The sequence below is a fragment of the Aotus nancymaae genome, unplaced genomic scaffold, assembly GCF_030222135.1.
Source record: "Aotus nancymaae isolate 86718 unplaced genomic scaffold, 86718_ANA_hifiasm-v0.15.2.pri h1tg000014l, whole genome shotgun sequence".
NCBI lineage: Eukaryota > Metazoa > Chordata > Mammalia > Primates > Aotidae > Aotus > Aotus nancymaae.
The window spans coordinates 47,383,634-47,402,914 of record NW_026988425.1 but is presented as its reverse complement, the minus strand read 5'-3'; the positions used below and the strand labels follow the sequence as shown (position 1 = coordinate 47,402,914).

At 38.8% G+C, this 19,281-nt stretch overlaps 1 protein-coding gene across 2 annotated transcripts in view; it reads right to left on the bottom strand.

The window, feature by feature from the left end:
* Positions 1-670: 670 nt before the first annotated feature.
* ITGA2 (integrin subunit alpha 2) overlaps positions 671-19,281 on the bottom strand; it is a 109,410-nt gene continuing 90,799 nt past the window's right edge. For both annotated transcript variants that reach the window (XM_064375968.1, XM_064375969.1), the window contains 7 exons: positions 17,518-17,620; positions 15,794-15,904; positions 14,738-14,839; positions 11,883-11,996; positions 8,368-8,457; positions 5,081-5,197; positions 671-4,621 (listed from right to left, as the gene is read on the bottom strand). In XM_064375968.1, the coding sequence (XP_064232038.1) occupies positions 4,541-4,621; positions 5,081-5,197; positions 8,368-8,457; positions 11,883-11,996; positions 14,738-14,839; positions 15,794-15,904; positions 17,518-17,620 (718 nt within the window). In that variant the 3' untranslated portion in view covers positions 671-4,540. The remainder of the gene's footprint in view (positions 4,622-5,080; positions 5,198-8,367; positions 8,458-11,882; positions 11,997-14,737; positions 14,840-15,793; positions 15,905-17,517; positions 17,621-19,281) is intronic.

The following is a 19,281-nucleotide window of genomic DNA, read 5'->3' as shown; positions in this document are numbered from 1 at the left end:
TATGGCAAATTATAGCCTCAGTCTTCTTAAACTGAGTCCTGGATGTGAGCAAAGTGACTGTATAAGATGAAAATGGTAAAATATATAACTTGTAAAAGCCCAGAGAAAATAGCTTTATTTTCAAAACAATTGTAATGATATCCAATAATGTGGTATGAAAAGAGTGGTTTACAATTAATGAAACTTTTCTGTTTGTTATACTTTGATATGAGAAAAGTTTATGTTGACTACAATTTAATTGTTCTGAGAAATCAAATGAATTCTGCAACTTTTTGTACAAACATGCATTTATTTTTATAATTTTTGTGGAAAGCAAAGAGGCAAAACACATTGAATCCAAAACATCAAATACTACATTTGAACAAAGAGTTATCTATTATGTATGAAGGAAAATATTCAAGACAATTTCTTCTTTAAAATATATACAATTCTAACATATGCAATATATACATTCATATTTTGACTTAGTCTGCCAAAATAAACAGGTACATATGAAAAACTATATTTACATAATGGTTACAGTTTCAGTCTTTAGAGTTCAAAGAAATAGTTAATATTTTCACACTTTACCCCCATGTTTCTTATTCACCTCTAGAGGTTTAAATTTACTTTTCAAATTGATTAAAATGAGTATGCCTGAATGTACACCAAAGGGCATAGTCCTACAAAGTTGTTTATAGAATTGTTTTATTTGTGCAAATTAAAATATTAAAGATGGATCAGGGATCTCAGTTTAAGGAATCCTGCCTTCTGTTTGATGATGTCTTAATTTTTGAGATTTTCATACATTGGGTTATAGCTGTATATCAGGTTAGGTAAATACATTATAAAATGATACGCTTTATAATTTTAGCATAATCACTTGTGTGACAATAATACATTGGCTTTATTTTGCTCTTCACAGTTTTAATAGATAACTATTTTACAAAAATAACATTGCTAGCTAGAAAAATTTCTGTCCAGATAGGAGTTCTTAGTTTGTTGCTGACATGAGTGATGCACAATTGTAAATCTCTGTAGTTTCTTCATAAGCTGTTTTACTATCTTACTATTTTATAAGCCTTGTGTGGCAGCCTGAAGCAAGTCAGCTTTTTACCACGTTCTATAGTCCTTGTCTGTACACCATTTATGAAATGGAAATTTGAATATGACATCTTTTCCTCTACTTACTGTTAAAGCAAAAGTATTGTTGAATAGGAACACATAACTTTTATTTAAAAAATGTTTTTCCCCCCCTACATTTCTTGTATGAATACTCACCTTTGCTTAAAAGTGCTTGAGAAATACTGCCCCCCAGAAGGCATTTGACAACGTCTGGAGACTTTTTTTTGACTGTCATGACTGCAGGGGAAGGGTGCTCTGGCATCGAGTAGGTCGAGGCCAGGGATGCTGCTGAACATGCTAAACACCAGATCTTATAGGCAGGGCTGCTGTCCTACAAGGTACAGGACAGCCCTGCGAGGAAGAATCACCTGGCCCTAAATGACAGCAGTGCCCAGCTTCAGAGACCCTGCCCTGGTGTGATAAATAGTGCAGAGACAAGTGGCTAATGGTTTATAGTAATTCAACTACTCCCTGGAAACAGTGCCATCTAGGTAACAGATTACCTAAGGCAAGGATAACTGAAGCTTTCAAGTTCTGTATATGTATGTTCAGTACTTATCTAAGGAAGTACTCACCTAAACAAGGTGAGAGAGAAAAACAAAAGGGTGTGCTATAATTATTTGTATAGCACATTGAAAAGCTAGTATTTATATATACAGTACTTACTTTTTCTTTTTTTCTTTTTTTTTTTTTTTTTGTGAGATGGAGTCTCGCCCTGTTGCTCAGGCTGGAATGCAATGGTGCAATCTCAGCTCACTGCAACCTCTGCCTCCCAGGTTCAAATGATTCTCCTGCCTCAGCCTCCTAAGTAGCTGGGATTACAGGCGCCCGCCACCACGCCCAGCTAATTTTTGTATTTTTAGTAGAGACGAGGTTTCACCGTGTTGGCCAGGCTGGTCTCGAACTCCTGACCTAACAATCCACCTGCCTCGGCTTCCCAAAGTGCTGGGATTACAGTTGTGAGCCACTGCACCTGGCCACATTGTTTTTTGAATAGTCATTTTTTTGAGACAGGGTCTTGCTATGTTGCCTAGGCTGGACTTCAACTCCTGGGCTCAAGCAATCCTCCTGCCTCAGTCTCCCAAGTAGCTGGAGCTGCAGGTGCATACAAGTACCACTAGCTGTTAAATATTCTTTATCAAGCTAATGACTAGTTTCTCTAGTTTTTTTTTTTTTAAAATAAAATTTTAGTTGGAATGAAGCCGTGAATTCACACAGCTGTTAAAAAAATTGGACTCTGGCATACCTAACTGGAGAATACCATGCTGTTTTTTCAATAAATCCCTAGCATTTTATGCCTTTTTTTTCTTGTTTGTTTTCTGTTGTCAACTACAAAGTAATTCTGTAAACAGTACAGATAGCCCTGAATTGCCATCATAGGGGCTAGGCCAGGGCATTTAAGGTCATCCATATGCACATGGGCAGATAACCTGTTTTCCTCTGACATTTTTTCCAAGTCAAATTCTTGGAGGCTTCTCTGTTCATATTATAGGAAATCCAGACCATAGACTTTTAAAACCAAAAGCATCACTGCTGAACTCCAACTCAGTCTTCCCATTTTATAACGAGAATCTAAGGTTTATAGAGATTGAGGACTTGTCCAAAGCTTTAGCTATCTAGTGTCTCTGCCCTTTTCCTCTCAAGTTTCTCCTAGAGAATGTGGGGCCTCAGGAACACAGAAAAGAAGGTGCAAAAAGTAGAAATGGGTAGTGGTTCTCAAAGTGTGGTCCATCTGCATCCCAATGACTGGGGTGCCTGTTGAAATGCAGATTGCTGGGCCTTATCCCAATCTGACCAAATCATCTCAGGCTCTACCTTTTGAACAAATTTGCCTAGGTCAAATTCATTCTTTTTTTTTGTTTGGAGATAGAGAATCACTCTGTCGCCCAGGCTGTAGTGCAGTGGTGCAATCTTGGCTCACTGCAACCTCTGCCTCCCAGGTTCAAGCGATTCTCCTGCCTCAGTCTCCTGAGTAGCTGGGATTACAGGTACCCATCACCACGCCCAGCTAATTTTTTGTATTTTAGTAGAGATGGGGTTTCACCATGTTGCCCAAGCTGGTCTCGAACTCCTGACCTTGTGATCCACTCTTATGGAAGTTTAAGTACTTCAGAAACAAGACAGGCACAGAGGGTACACCTGCTAATTTGATAGCTTCCAATGCCTCATCTGTCACTTCTGAAATCCTGAGATGTTTTACTTTACGTTGTTTACACCCCCTGTCATTCCAAAATTTAGAAATTCACTCAAGCTTATTTTTCTTACTTGTTTGGCACTAAATGAAAACAGTTCCCTCAAGTTGAGTTTATATACAGTAATTCATGCAGGTGTGTAAATTACACAGATGACTTTCCCCCCTAATATCTAATGCACAGCAGCTGTCCTGAAGGAGTGGGCACTTTGGATGAGGGGTAAAGGTGGTGATAACTTCGGACCACTGGAGAGAAAGGCAGGCTGTAGAGGGCTTCTATAACATAGGACTACCAGGAGGTGGGAGGGTGGTTCAGTAAGGGAGGGGGAAGGTTGCCAAAGAAATTACTCGTCTTTCAATCCTGCCAATCAGCCAATCAGGTCCTAAAAGAGAACCATTGTGCCTCCCATAAGAGAAAGGAAATTTCCTTCTTTTCCTTTCTCTGGCACAGGATGGGCCTCTAGCAGATGGAATTTTGCATAAATGTTATATTCTGGGTTTTAAGCAAAATTTTGTGCCTCAGTCTCTATATTGCCCTCTCTCCTAACTTAAATGGACATTTTCCCAGTAAGAGATATACTCTAAGCTCTGTTATTCAAGCATGTTTTGACCATTAGAGCAAGATAGGATGTGGAAGAGGCATCTGTGGTCCAAAAGGAACCAACAAATTTTACCTAGTTTATAAATAAAATTATCACTTAGAAGTATCCTCTGTGGCAACTTTGGATGAGCAGCATAAACTGAAAAACAACCTGTGTTTTATTTCCCCTCTTATTAACATCAATATTCATTAAAATTATATATACAAGTGGAAGTACTTCCATATATTATACCAGGCACTTCCACTTTCGTTGTTGCTGTTTAAAGACAAGCATTTTAAAGAGAACACTTTCCCCCCTAAAATCTGAGAGTATCATATTTTTCTTTAAAAGTTGTCGTGCTTGGAAGCATTTCATGTTGCTGATACAATGCACTTTAGAATCTAAACTCTGGACCAGCCAGTTTCAATATTACCTTTTTCCCCCATCATATAAAATAAGTCTTTTACCCTTTATATCCCTACCTCCCCCTCCCCGCTCCACAATTTCTTCATTCTAAACTGACCTGCAGTTTTCTCTGAAAATACCAGGTTAGTTTACCTATTACATTATTTTAAAAAACAGGATTTAAAAAGAAATCCATTGACACAAATAGCAAACTCTGGCTGGAATGCTGCCAGTTCCCACTGCAGGTAGGTCTGCTGGTTCAGCTATTGAGTTCTGTGGTCTCATCAATCTCATCTGGATTTTTGGTCATCTTTTCATATTTTCTTTTGAAGAAGCCGAGCTGTAAAGGTGACAATATAAGACTGTTAATGCCCGTGGCTTGTTTTGTAAGGTGTCTCTGACTGCCTTTACTGCCCACATCCTCTGGGGCACCTCTGGGAATCCCTGAGGCTCTGAAGAGGGGTGTGCAGACTGATGACCTGGTATCTATCACCCGCTAGAACAAATTTATGTCCAGAGAGCTCAGCTGCATTGCATAAAGCTACATTTCTCAGCATCTACTTATTTGAAGCTGAACAAAATATTCAGGGTTCTGGATGAAAGGAAGGTGTAAAAGAAGATAAAATCCTTACTGTTTTTTTTTTTTTAAAGATACGAATAAGACATTGTAAGCAAACTTGCATTTCTTTTCTCCTTGTGATAGAGAAGGTAGCATATAAAACCTGAGATGAATGTTTTCTAGGCAATTCAAGGCTGGCCTTCAGGAGCCCTGTACTTTAAAATCTGACGCTTTTCTTACCTTCCATAAAATTGCAACCAAAGCTAACAGCAAAAGGATTCCAGCAATTATACTTCCTACTATAACTCCTGTTGGTACTTCAGCTTTCTCATCAGGTTTCATTATCATCAGGGGAATCTGGAAATGTAAGTTCACAATTGAGTTATGTTAATACCACAAAAAAGCAGGGAGATGGCCTGGTCCAGTTCTCTAATTCTGTAAGTGAAGGTCTACATCTCTAGAAAGGCGACATGACTTGCTCATGATGGCATACCTCAAATATTGTCAGAACAGTTTTAGAGAAAATGCTCCTGCAAAGTCCATCCAGCTAAAATATACAACTTGTCTAGTTTCCCACCTTTAACTACATCAGCATTTTGTGGCTACATCATGTCTGACAATGTCAGATGCTTATTTCACTTATGAAATAGAATCTTTCATTTCTGGCATACATTCAAATCAAGTGAAAGCATCATCAAGTGAAAGCAAACCACTTTGGGGAGGGGAGTTGAAACTCATTAACTCAACTTCATGGTGACTAAACAACAGCTTCATATTGGGTGTTTAAAATACTAGTTTCACTTAAACTGCATTCCAAGTTGATACCTATTGTTGGAAAAGTAGAAATAATATCTCAAGGGTCAAGTTGACCTTTTCAGTGGGAAAGTTGTCCTTGAGGCTGCTTAGGATTCTTTATGTCTGCTTCCTGGCAATCTCTGCGATGCTGTAATAGAATGGCTGCCCTGAGTTTTAACAGTAAAACTGTACAGTCTTCTTCTTTTTTTCGTTTTTATTTTTGAGACAGAGTCTTGCATTGTCGCCGGGCTGGAGTGCAATGGTGTGATCTCAGCTCACTACAACCTCCGCCTCCTGGGTTCAACCAATTCTTCTGCCTCATCCTCCTCAGTAGCTGGATTACAGGCATGCACCACCATGCCCAGCTAATTTTGTATTTTTAGTAGAGATGGGGTTCCTCCATGTTGGTCAGACTGGTCTCAAACTCCCAACCTCAGGTGATCTGCCTGCCTCGGCCTCCCAAAGTGCTGAGATTACAGGCATGAGCCACCATGCCTGGCCTAGTTTTCTATAATAGGGAAAGAGTCTCAACCATTCTCTTTAGAAAATATTTGTAAAGATCTATATTTAGAGGCAAAAAACGGGATAACATGCATTTTATTTACTTGATTTAACATTAAATTGCAGTGGCAGATGAGCTGCTTTTTGTTACATAATTTATGGGCTGGGCTAAACTTGCAGCTGGCCTTGGTGACTGTATTTCCTTTCATTTGTATCTTTAAGAGCTAAAATATAAGGCTTTATAAATGTATGCGTAAAGTGATAGTAAATTCATGTAGCTCACTGCTTAGTGGCAGTTATAAGCCTACTGCTCTCTTTTCCACAGCTTTCAAACCCAGGGACCCATGGATCCCTACAGACCCAGGACTATAGCATTTTGTGGGTCAGATTTTTAAGTGGGCTGGGGATTCAAATAAATGTAACAAATAGAATACATGTCAAGTTATTATTTAGAGTCAACCTCTTATTCAAAAATTTCTCCAAATTATTTAGATTTTAAAAATTTTCATAGACACAATTGAATAATATTAGACTGGTGCAAAAGTAATTGCAGTCTTTGCCATTAAAAGTAATTTTTCTTTACTTTTTTGTTTGTTTGTTTTTGAGACAGAGTCGCACTCTGTCGCCCAGGCTGGAGTGAAGTGGCGTGATCTTGGCTCACTGCAACCTCTTCCTCCCGGGTTCAGTGATTCTCCTCAGCCTCCCTAGTATCTGGGATTACAGGCATGTGCCACCACACCCAGCTAATTTTTGTTTTTAGTAGAGGGGGGGTTTCACTATGTTGGCCAGGCTGGTCTCAAACTCCCAACCTCAGGTGATCTACCTGCCTTGGCCTCCTAAAGTGCTGGGATTATAGGTGTGAGCCACCTCGCCCGGCCTTTCTTTACTTTTAATGGCAAACACAATTATTTTGCACCTAATAATTGACTTCTGTTATGTATTACTATTGCTCAGAGAAAAACAAGAAAAGAAGAATCTAATGGGTTTATTAAAATTGCTCATTTGAATTTCCCATTAATATATTTAATACTGCTTTCTAAAAAACAGTCTTCAGTAGAGTTTCACATACTGTCTGAACACTATGTTTTTCTAAAGTGAGCTTTTAAAAAAATCTATAATACTTCTCCCCTATTCTAAGTTCATAGCATTTTGATTTTGAAGTCTGCATTTCCTTTGGCTCTATTTCTGATTTTCCAGGCTCCAGTCTTTGAAGAGAGGGTGTGAGCTTTCACTGCAGCTCCTAAACCAGAGGCAGAGAAGTGTGCTCTGTTGTGTGGAATAATTTTGCCCTGGACAAGAGTGGGGCCCCAGTGCTGTGAGCTTCACTCTCAGGCATGGAGTGAGGAGGCCCAGAGTTCATGGGGCCACAGCTTTTTGACCAAGTCTGGAGGCCAGAGCAGTGGAATGAGGCCAACTGCCAAGCTGGTCTTGGGGGTAGATTGTTAAACTGGCTTTCAACTCCTAACACAAGCCTTGAGAGGAAAATGCTCAGGGCTCTGCCAGCAGATTAACTGGGCATGGAAATCCCACTATATCTAAATATGGCATATTCTAACCAGAGATTCAGTACGAAGGAAAATTATCTCATGCCAGCTCTTAGAACAGAGAGCCTTTGTTTTCTGTGAGAGTACATTTCTCTGTCAAAGCTTTTTTATCAAGGGGAGCATTTACAGTCCTTCAGAATGTAAAATCCAATGAATGGACATGTCACACAGTGTCAGTGTCTACTTGTAAGGAGAACTATTTTTAAACATCCTCTAATAAATGCATTATTTATCATGCATGCTTCAGCACCTTTCTTTAAAAATTATTCAAAATACAATTTATGATTTAAATAAGCATACTTAGGTTTTGTGGCCTATGCTCTAGACCATTTTGTGAAAGCAGGAGGAGAAAGGAAGAACCAGTGCTGCTGGCTTAGTCGTGGAGAAGAGACACCATGGAGTCCTAGCCACATAGAGCCCTTTTGTTGTGCTTCTCACTGGATCACCACTTCTAGGAAAGCCAGCTTTTCCAACATGGGTGGGGGCATTGAGGAGGGCAAATACATCAATGACCTTTTTGAGTAGCACACACCCTCGCCAAAAGCTCAACACAATAAACATCAGATCTTTAAAGATTAAGATTCTTCTACATACATGTAGGTGAGAAGAGTGACTATTCTAGGCTTTTAGAAATGGAATGCCCACCACTGACCCTGAGGCTTGCAGGGAAGGGTGTGATATGCTCACCGTAACGGTGTTATCTTCGATCACGTATATCTCAGGGTCATAGGTGTGGATTTCTGCAGCTGCCGTTAGCTGTACTGTCTGGAAAGTTGACTGGAACACAAGAATAAGGAATATGTTTTATCCTAGAAGCAGCAAATGCAGAAAAGTTGACATGCTTATGATTTATTATTTATTTCCTGGTGGAACATGATGAGCAAATGCCAGTTCTAAAGACCTACCCAGAATCTGCCTGTGCTTAAACCAGTGTTATGTAACAGGGCTGCCCGTCAGAAATACCCAAGGAAATTTTAAGACATGCAGATGCCTGCGCCTTGCCACCACAGATCAAATCTCTGGGGTGGGATTCACACATGAGCAAGTTAAAATATCTCCCTGAGCAGATCTGAACTTGAGAACAGGGTTGAAAAACAAGGATTCAGAAATGATTATTTTTAATTGGGGGAGATCGTAGTTCAGATTTTTAAAAAATAAAGTTTGTGACATGAGAGAAAATTGTAAACTTCACATTTTTGGATACTTACCTAAATAAACCAACATTTAAAGGGGAAGAGAATTTTCCTTATGGGTACATGTGTGTAAAATAATACTGTTTGAAAGTGTACTTGAACTTGACCACCTAAGGCCCTGAACCTTTTGATGTTCTATCACATCAATAATAATGTCAGATTTCCTAATCTGTGTTTCTATCAAATAATACTTAATTTGGGGCAGGCATATAGGAAGGATATTTTATGCTGCCATTACTAGTAACCTCCTAATTCAAAATAACGTTACATCCATTCCTCCATCTAGTTACTTTTCAGCTGGGCACAGTGGCTCACATCTGTAATCCCAGCACTTTGGGAAGCTGAGATGGGTAGATCATCTGAGGTCAAGAGTTCAAGACCAGTCTGGGCAATGTGGTGAAACCCCGTCACTACCAAAAAATACAAAAAAATTAGCTGGGGGTGGTGGTGGGTGTCTGTAATCCCCAGCAACTTGGGAGACTGAGGCAGGAGAATCGCTTGAACCTGGGAGGGGGAGGTTGCAGGAGCTGACACTGTGCCACTGCACTCCAGCCTGGGCAACAGAGCGAGACTCTGTCTCAAAAAAAAAAAAGAAAAAAAGCCATTTTTCAATAGAAATATTATTGATGTGTATATTTCACTATTTTCTCTGTATTAGGCTGATGCTACGGTGAAGTAGAATGCAGCGCTCAGATGTTAGAGCTGCTTTCACATGCTATGGCTACTAGGACTTAGTTTTTCTGGTTACTAAGGCACGTTATTGGACATACTCTATGAGGTAATTTGCTAAACAATATCTGGGAGCCAGAAATAATGTATTTCCAAAAATTGAGCCATTTATTTCCTTTCCACTGGCTCTGACTCTGGTTACTGTTAATTTTCTCAAGATAGATGATTGGATCAGAAATTAATCATGCTCACCAGTCTCTTAAACATATTATTGGGGAAAACATTAAGAGTATTTATATTGGTTTAAGTTTAAGAAAAAAAGTAGCAGTTAAGTAAATGCTGGTTTCATAATCCCCAAAGACTAAAGATGAAATAATTTTTCTTATAGTATTCTCAAAATAGGTCCTTCTCACAGGCACACAGTATCCTGCAGGGTTGAAGGTAGAGGTAGGCATGCCACATACAAGTGAAGTAACACACCTGCATTCATCAAGACTTCTCCTTACAAATGGCAACAACTCTGTTGTCAATTTGGAGGCCTGAGCAATCACTTTGTAATGAAATTACTTGCACTACATCAGCGAAAGGGTAGCAACAAAAGGCAGTGCATCAGTGGGTTCTAACACAGGAAATGAGATCTGTATTTCAGACTGGATTCCTAGGTGGTCTGAGAGACATCCACTTTACTGCTTTAGTAGCTGGAAACAAGGTGGGGATAAACACTTGACCTTTCACGAAGGAGGAGATGTGAAGGACTTGGCATACCTTGACATTTCCAGGGTGTTTTCTCAGCTTAACCACCATAGCCACATTAAAGCAGCACAAATAGTATACTTTCTAAGAAGTTTGCTCCCAGAAATAAACTACTGCTTCTGAAGATTGTTGGGAAGGTACTTTAAAAAGCCTCACAGTTAAAATGATGTAGCCTTAAACCAACTCAAGAGAAACCGAATGTGTTTTACAGAGCTGGCGTGAGTGCATTTTGACATGCAACAGTCAGTGTTCCTTCCAGTTGGCAAAATTTGCTATGAAAACATTTGTTCCTCAAATCCAAGGAGCCAAGAACCAACGGAGCAACACTGAGCACCACACTGCAGCAGCTGGGAAGGTGGTACACCTGACAGCGCACTTTATATCTTTAAGGATGTAGAATTGTCCTGCAGGCTTGAGAGCAAATGCAACTCACAAGAAAACAAAGTGAAGGCAAGCAAGCCAAAAGAAATATTCAACTTCTCACTTCCCCATTCCCCCAATTCTGCATTTTTTTCTAAGCTTTTACTATTCCTTTTTCTTCTATGTCTTTATCCAAGAATATTGCTTATATTTGACTCCAGGGATGAGTTTGGAGGGTGCTTAGTTCTCCAATTTTACAAAACTCTATAGCAGAAAGTGAGGTTTATTGGAGAGATCGTGAAATGGTAAAAAGAAAAAAAAATGAGTAGCGTTTGGTGGTAAGCACCTTGGGAACTGATTTATTTGTTAAAAAGAAAAAAAAAATCTAATGAGTGCTACAAAGGTCCCCAGGAGGTTTCAGACTAATTTCTGTTTTCTTCCTCAATTGGAGCCCATGTCAGGAAAAGGGATGCTAGCCACACAAGCTGTCACATTTAAGGACAGGCCTGTCTATTCTTACACTGTTTCATGCCAGACTGAAATTCTGGCTACCAAAATCCCTGCTGAAAGCAAATATCGCTAGAGCAGACTCACAGTTGCCATATGGAAGAAAAACACTGACATTGTTTTGGCTTTTTCTTCATACTTTACTTGGGGATTGAGATGACTTAGAAAGTCATGTGCCCACTGTGCTCTTCCATCAGGGAAAGGGCAAAACAGGAGAGCAGGGTGATGACCCGGCTGTAATACAGGAAGACATATCCTTATGCTAGATTCATCTACTGCGTGGTTTGAGATCAATCATACAATTAACTGAGAGCTCAAGGAGTAAGACAGAGGCACAGGCATTTTGATTTGGGTGTGGCGGAGGAGACTGGGAAGATGGATATCGGGGGAGCTTCTACCGGGAAACAAAGCGGGCTGCCCCTTGTAGCCCAGGGTTGCAGAGATGACCTTGACACCATTTCCATTGATGTAATAGGTCACAAGAAGTCTGAGAAGCTGATCCTTTCACAAGTACCCCAGGTGACTCTGAGGCACTGCGGAATTGGATGAACACTGGAAAAGGATAGAAGTGTGCTGCCTTCCAGGGTAAAACTGCTCTGGCTTATCTGGGTACTGCAGACATTAGCCAGAATACTTATTTTGTCAAAGGGGAAGAAGTTGTCAGTGCAGCCTTACGTTTCCTTGCTATTGATAAATCCAACAAATAATACTGATACTTACTGATGCAAAAGTCCCATTCCAAATTCTGGTAGTCACATTAACAAAGTATTCTCCTTTCACGTGAAGGTCTTTGAACCAGCAGGTAACATTACTACAGGAAGCAGTTCTGCAGTTCTTGTAGTATGGAGTCAAAGGTAAAAGAGAGAGTGAGTTAGTAGGAGTTCAAAATAAATGCTAACATTTTAAAGATAGATAAAACCCAGTGCTGGGATGCATCTAGGGAAAGAGGCAATCTCATGAGCTATTAGTAGTTATAACCCTCCTGTCTTCCTTCAAGGGATTTGGGGACTACATCTCAAAATGTACAAAGGCGCACCCTTTGCCCCATCCATTTCCTGTCTGTGTAGATAGCCTCAGGAGATAATCAGCAATGTGTGGAACAAAGTACCCCAAGCCTGTTTATTGCATTACTCTTTATAAGAGTAAAAAAGCCTAAAAACCCCAACCCCCCAAACTGTAACTTGTTTGTCAACAATGAACTAGTTAAATAAATTGTTGAACATACACAAAATGTACCACAATTCAGTCATCAAACCTAATGAAAGACTCCTTAGATTTTAAAAAAAGTTGACAGAAATAGAATCAGTGGTTCCAGGGGCTGGTGGGGTGGGAAGGATGAATAAGCAGAGCACAGATGGTGTGTAGGGCAGTGAAGAGACCCTGTATGATACTATAATTGTAGATACATGGCATTTGTACATTTGTCAAAATCTACAGCATGGATTTCAACAACACCAAGAGTGAACCCTAATGTAAGCTATGGATATGGGTTGATAATGATATATTAATGTAGTTTCATCAATTGTAACAAATATACTATTCTTGTGCAGTATTTTGATAGTGGGGGAGGCTGTGTGGGACAGGGGGCATATGGGAAACTTCTGTACTTTCCACTCAATTCTTCCATGAACTTAAAACTGCATTAAAAAATGAAAGTGGACAATTAAAAATCTGTGATGTATTGGCCTATATCCAAGGCCAAAAGGTAGCATGGTCCACTTCTGTTACAGCATGTATTTATCTACTTGTAAATTAATACACATTAAAAGAAACACAATTTTATTCTTCTGGTTTCCCGTTTATACCATCCTTCACAAAATAAAACAATTGCAATCAAGAAAACCAGGAGAATTTTAATATTGTTCATAGCAGACAGCTGTGGTTTGTTTAGGAGTTACTGCTTACTAAAGGTTCACTTATTTCAATATTTAATATGTGCCAAGTACCATGCCAGATGCTAGACTACTCTCTTTCCCAAAGAAGCAGGCATAGCTCGAGAGCAGGAAATGACAAAATATTGAAAAATAGAGAAGAGCGGCAGCATATTTCACAGCTAAATAAAAAACATCACTATTTGCAAACAGTGCTGCAATGAACATACATGTGCATGTGTCTTTGTAATAAAATGATTTATAATCCTTTGGGTATATACCCAGTAATGGGATTGCTGGGTCAAATGGTATTTCTATTTCTAGATCCTTGAGGAATCGCCATGCTGTATTCCACAATGGTTGCACTAATTTACACTCCCACCAACAGTATAAGAGCGTTCCTATTTTTTCACATCCTTTCCAGCATCTATTGTCTCCATATTTTTTAAATGATCACCATTCTAACTGGCATGTGTGTATCTCAATGTCGTTTTGATTTGCATTTCTCTAATGACCAGTAATGATGAGCATTTTTTCATATGTTTGTTGGTCACATAAATGTCTTCTTTTGAAAAATGCCTGTTCATATCCTTTGCCCACTTTTTGATGGGGTTGTTTTTTTCTTGTAAATTTGTTTTAGTTCTTTGTAGATTCTGGATATTAGCCTATTGTCAAATTGAATAGATTGCAAAACTTTTTCCCATTCTGTTGGTTGCTGGTTCACTCTAATGATTGTTTCTTTTGCTGTACAGAAACTTTTAAATTTAATTAGATCCTATTTGTCTATGTTGGCTTTTGTTGCCATTGCTTTTGGTGTTTTAGTCATCAAGTCCTTGCCTATGCCTTGGAACCAACCCAAATGCCCATCAAGGATAGACTGAATAAAGAAAATGTGGCACATATACATCATGGAATACTATGCAGCCATAAAAAAGGATAAGTTCATGTCCTTTGCAGGGACATGGATTAATCTGGAAACCATCATTCTCAGCAGACTGACACAAGAACAGAAAACCAAGCACTGCATGTTCTCACTCATAAGTGGGTGTTGAACAATGAGAACACATGGACACAGGGAGGGGAACGTCACACACACAAGGGTCTGTTGGGGGTTGGGGGGCTAGGGAGGTGATAGCAGGGGGTGTGGAGGTTGGGGAGAGGGATAATATTAGGAGAAATACCTAATGTAGGTGACAAAGAGAAGGAGGCAGCAAACCACCATGGCATGTGTATACTTATGTAACAATCCTGCAAGATCTGCACATGTACCCCAGAATTTAAAGTATAAAAAAAATCAGTATTATGTGGAAGGGGGATTTAAGGGGCTTCTCCTCTGAAGTATACACCCAGTTCCTTCACAGCTCTTTGCCTTGTTTCCAAAGTGCACAATGCATAAACACAATAGCTTCACATGAGTTTTTCATGTGAAGTCTGGAACTTGTATTTTATAAGAAATGGCATCAGATAATTCCAGTAACCTAGATTTGAACATGCATTAGGTTGGTGCAAAAGTAATTATGGGTTTCAAAATTGTATTTACTTTTGCACCAACCTAATATTTTCTAAATCTTAACTGATATAAGCCATCAAAGGCAAACTAAGAAAGCTCTATGGTATCAGCTGGTAGGAGAAAAGCAGTGCCCTGATCATAGGTGAAGTAAATGTATGACTGAGGGGAGCTTTCACACGTTAACTTGTCCTCACCAATTCTTTTGTGTGCCTGAAATTTTCACTTTTGAAAGATACAGAAGACGTTTGTCCTATTTTCAGTGGATTGATATCTGCATTACAACTGATGTCACCAGCCTATAAAAGAAGAACACCGATCAGACTTTGGAAGCAAAACAGTTTATGATGTTCCTTTCAACATGTTAGGAAATCCTACTGTCACTTGTAGAGGCCTGGGAAGGGCTGTTAGGCTTCTTTCAACAGCACTGACCTGGCCACATTTCATATAATTGCCGGGTGAACATGAAGTATTTAAATGTTCCTGATGTGAACTGACGAGGTGAGCTAGGTTGTTATAGCCCACATATAATAAGGCAAATTTGCAATAGCTAAACACTGAATAATTCAGGGTAATTCTCTACGGAACATTTTAGGATTTTGATTTTCCTGTAGCCCCCTATGCACACTACAGGAGTAATACAACTGTTGACCAGCTAAGTGCTGGACTGAAGATGAGCCAGTGTCAAGGGGTTTGGCTAGAGCAGTACTTCTCAGCCCAGGCTGTGTGCTAGAGCCACAGGGAACGTTTAAAGAAAAACCCCAGTTTAAGAGTCTTATCCCTAGAGATTCTGATTTAATTGCCTGAGTTAGGTCTGGACATTCTTATTTATAAAAGCAAATGGAGGGATTAAAATGAACAGCCAGGGCTCAGTATTACCAGGAGAAAGTCCAGGCTGGCTGCTTGAAGATGAGCTCCTAATTGCAGCTGTGAAGACCTGCTATGCTCCCCATGTAGGTCCCACCTCTTACTTCCCAGTCTTCACAGGGCCTGTCAAAGTCAGATCTTCAACTGGCCAAAATGGGGTTTTTGAAATAATTTCTCCCACCTGCAATTCCCTAAACTCAGACATTTGTTTTCTTGTAACAATATTTTCTTCGAAGATGAAATTAACTGCTAGTCAATTGGCACTGGGCTGCATAGGAGTTATCGTCTGTTTCCCCCTGTAAAATGTCAGACACAATCACCCTAATCTCATGGATTATTTACATCTTTAAAGTGCACATTCTTATAGGCAATTTTGTAATCTTTACCTTGTCTGTTTGCACCCCAGTTAAGTACATCAGTGGGTTCTTTTCTTTGGTATATTGAGGGATGTGGATGATTACAGTTGCCATGCTTACTGGAACACTTCCTGTTGTTACCTATGTAGAGAATAAAACATGGCAGTACTGCTAAAGGATGCACATGACGCAAGGAAATTCACCAGTAACCCCTGTGTTGATGAAGAGTAACTATAAAGTGGTAAGATGGAGTGCAAATGAAAGTGAGCCATCACTTTATAGTCACACTTCAGGTCTCTGTGTCTCACCTCTTAAAACCCATTTATGCCTGAATTATGCCTGATATGCAATTTCAAAAATATTGCAATCATACCTTGGTGATGACCGTAAGCATAGGATATAAGTAACTCCCACATGCTTAGTGTTCCAATAATGGAACACTAGGCATAAATGCCTCAATGGAAAAAACTCAACATCTACAATGTTAATGGGTAAATAATTTGTGTCTTGAGAGACGTAGTATAAATGGTTAAAAATGCCACCTGTGGAGTTGGCCTGCCAGGGTGTGGTGTCCCACTCTGTAGCTGATAAGCAGTGTGGGTTGGGCAAGGAACTTGACCTCTCTATGCTTGTTTTCTTATTTGTAAAGATGATCAGAAATTCAGTAGGTATGTGCTGGCACAGGGCACTGGCACAACATCTGTTCTCATTGGTGGGGGTTTCTGTTCTAATTGGCCAGGGCTCATATCCTACTGGTTATTTAAACATTTTAAATAACATCCCTGGAAGTAATAAGATCAAGCTCATAACTAATCTGGGAATTAAATGGATAACATATGTAAAGCACTTGATACAATGGCTGGTACTCAGTACACTCTCTATGAATGTTATTTTATTACTATGAATTGAATAGATACCCCATTAGAGAATGTAGTTGCCAAATACCATTCACATTTTATAAATTCTATTATAGTATCTGGATCACAAAAATTCTTCTAATTTTTTAAATTACAAAATTGCAGGGTTACAGCCATGTAACAAGCTAGTAAGAAATGAACAAAAATAAAATGGTATTGACTTACGATAGTCGATAAATTCTTCTTACTTTCCAAAGTTTAATTTTATCACATTTTAAAATAGTAATTCATTCACAAATTTTATCTCAATATAACTGGTAGTAATAATTAGATTAATAATTGCTTACTAATAGCAAATAGAATTTGGTTCAAAAATATTTTTAGATACTACCTAGTATTACTACAAATTTGTATACAAATGATAAATGCAAACAAAAGTGGTCTCTAAGGATAATTATATTCCAAAGACTTTCACCCACAGCAATACCTTTATACTAATGCTCTGTTGGTTAATGTTGAACATTTGCCTTCAAAATACATCAATTGTCCTTTACTCAAGACACATAGCTATACACAAGGCCTAGTTGTTTACTTATCTATGATCTAGCCTATTGGTTCTCAAAGCATGATACCTGGACCAGTAGCATAGGCATCACCTGGGAGCTTGTTAGAAATGCAAATGTGTAGGCTCACCCCACATCTACTGAATCAGAAACCATGGAGATAAAGCCCAGCATATGTGGTTTCACAATTCTTCCAGGTGATTTTAATGCACACCCAAGTTTGAGAACCACGGGTGTATTTCAATTTCTTTTTACTTTCTTCTTTTATTTCCAGACTCATTTTTTTCTTCCCGCTTTCTCCTGGATTTGTCATCCCTAGGACAGGCTTACCAACCTTCAGGGAGAAGATGAATTTTGGACCAATATCTTCAAAACTGTGCACAATAGAAGGAACATTCCCATCCGAAGAGACTTCATAAAAATTTATGTTGGTGGATCTGTTGGACGATGTTTGTAAAGCCAGATATTTTAGTTTGCTTTTGTTCTTGAAGCTTAATATTTCTTTTATTTAAGTAACTTATAGCTTAGGTTAAAGTAAATTTTACTTTTAGTTACAAAAGCACCAAATAAAAAGAAATTCTTGTTATGGGCTTATGGTCCAATGTTTGTTTCTAAGACTAACATAAATTCCTTTCAAAACAAATTTCTTCGTGGACTTTCTGCAAAGAATCTGTGCGTTATATGTTTACCAATTGTCAAGTTTTGAAATAAGTACAAAAGTATTACTTTAGAACTGATAGTAGAAGTGTTCCCAAGATTGCTGTTATAGTGACTAGTATGATAACATAGTAGACAGTCAGTACTTGTTGGTTAGATGAATGGATTTATAAGCCAAGGGTTTTCACCTTGGCGTGGCTAAAGTGTAATAATAGGGTATTGAGCTCCTTCAGTATTCATTACTGGATGCCTGTATTATTCATTCTTCCTATCCTACTTTAGCTGCAAACCAACTCAGATGGTTTGGGTCTGAATGGGGTTGGTCAAATCTATTTCCACCTTTAAGATGGCTGACCCAGAGGTTTTAGTAGTCTGAAACTAAACGCACTGGTTGATCTTGGTTTCTTTGCTTAAGATTGTCAATGAAGATATGCGAACAAAGTGATGATGAGATCAGAGAAACCCTCATAGGACCACTCAGACTAGAATGAAACTGGGGACCTCCCCTCTTCTCACTCATTTCTGGGGCTCTGAGGTGGGATTCCAACCAGAGTAGCTTCTTCAAGTGGTGACTGGGGGATGAGTGGTGAGGGTAGGGGTCTCAGAACACTATGCACATCCTTCCCATTTATTCCCACTGGACAGTTGATGTTAATTATAGAATGTTGAGTCTATTTCTTAAAAACTTGGGGTGGACATTTTCTGAAGTAGAAATGTTTTGTTCTTTTTACTAAACCCTTGTCTTTCCTTTATGCCTTAACGATTTTTTCCAAATCCTTAAAAGGAAAATATGTCACAGGGAGACTTGAATAGACGTATTTGTCAAGGTTATATATGAGAGGAAACAATGATTTGTCAGCTTGACATGAAAAATGGGAAAACTGACTAGGATTTGAAACAGAAAGCTTGGCTGTGTGTGCATGAATTATTTCCTATGCCTTCCAGAAGATCTTTGTGTGAGATCCTAAATGGGGCCAGTTTCTAAATTAAGGTGGTCTGCATTTGCATTTTAAAGAGATCTGACTCTTTTCCATTTGTTACTTAAATGTTCCTTAAGTTACGTAAATGTTCCTTAAGTTACGTAAGTGTTGATCAATATATTTATAGTGGTAGTTATCTATACTCAGAGGGATCCTGCTTCAGAAATAATATTATCACTATTTCTACCCATCTGATTTTTACAATATAACTGCCCCAGATTTTTTTCAAGAGCTTGCAAAGATGTTTATTAAATTATTTTGCAGCATTGCTTATGATGGTTAAACAAAACCAAATAAAAATGCAAAACAACCAAATATCTTGTGAATATTGAATTGATTACATAAATTATGTTCCAGCCAGGACTAGAATAAGTTAGATCTGTATTTCCTAATATGAAAACTTTCCCAAGATTATATAAAATGCAGGGTACAGAAGAGTGTTTTATCATTCATTTTGGGTA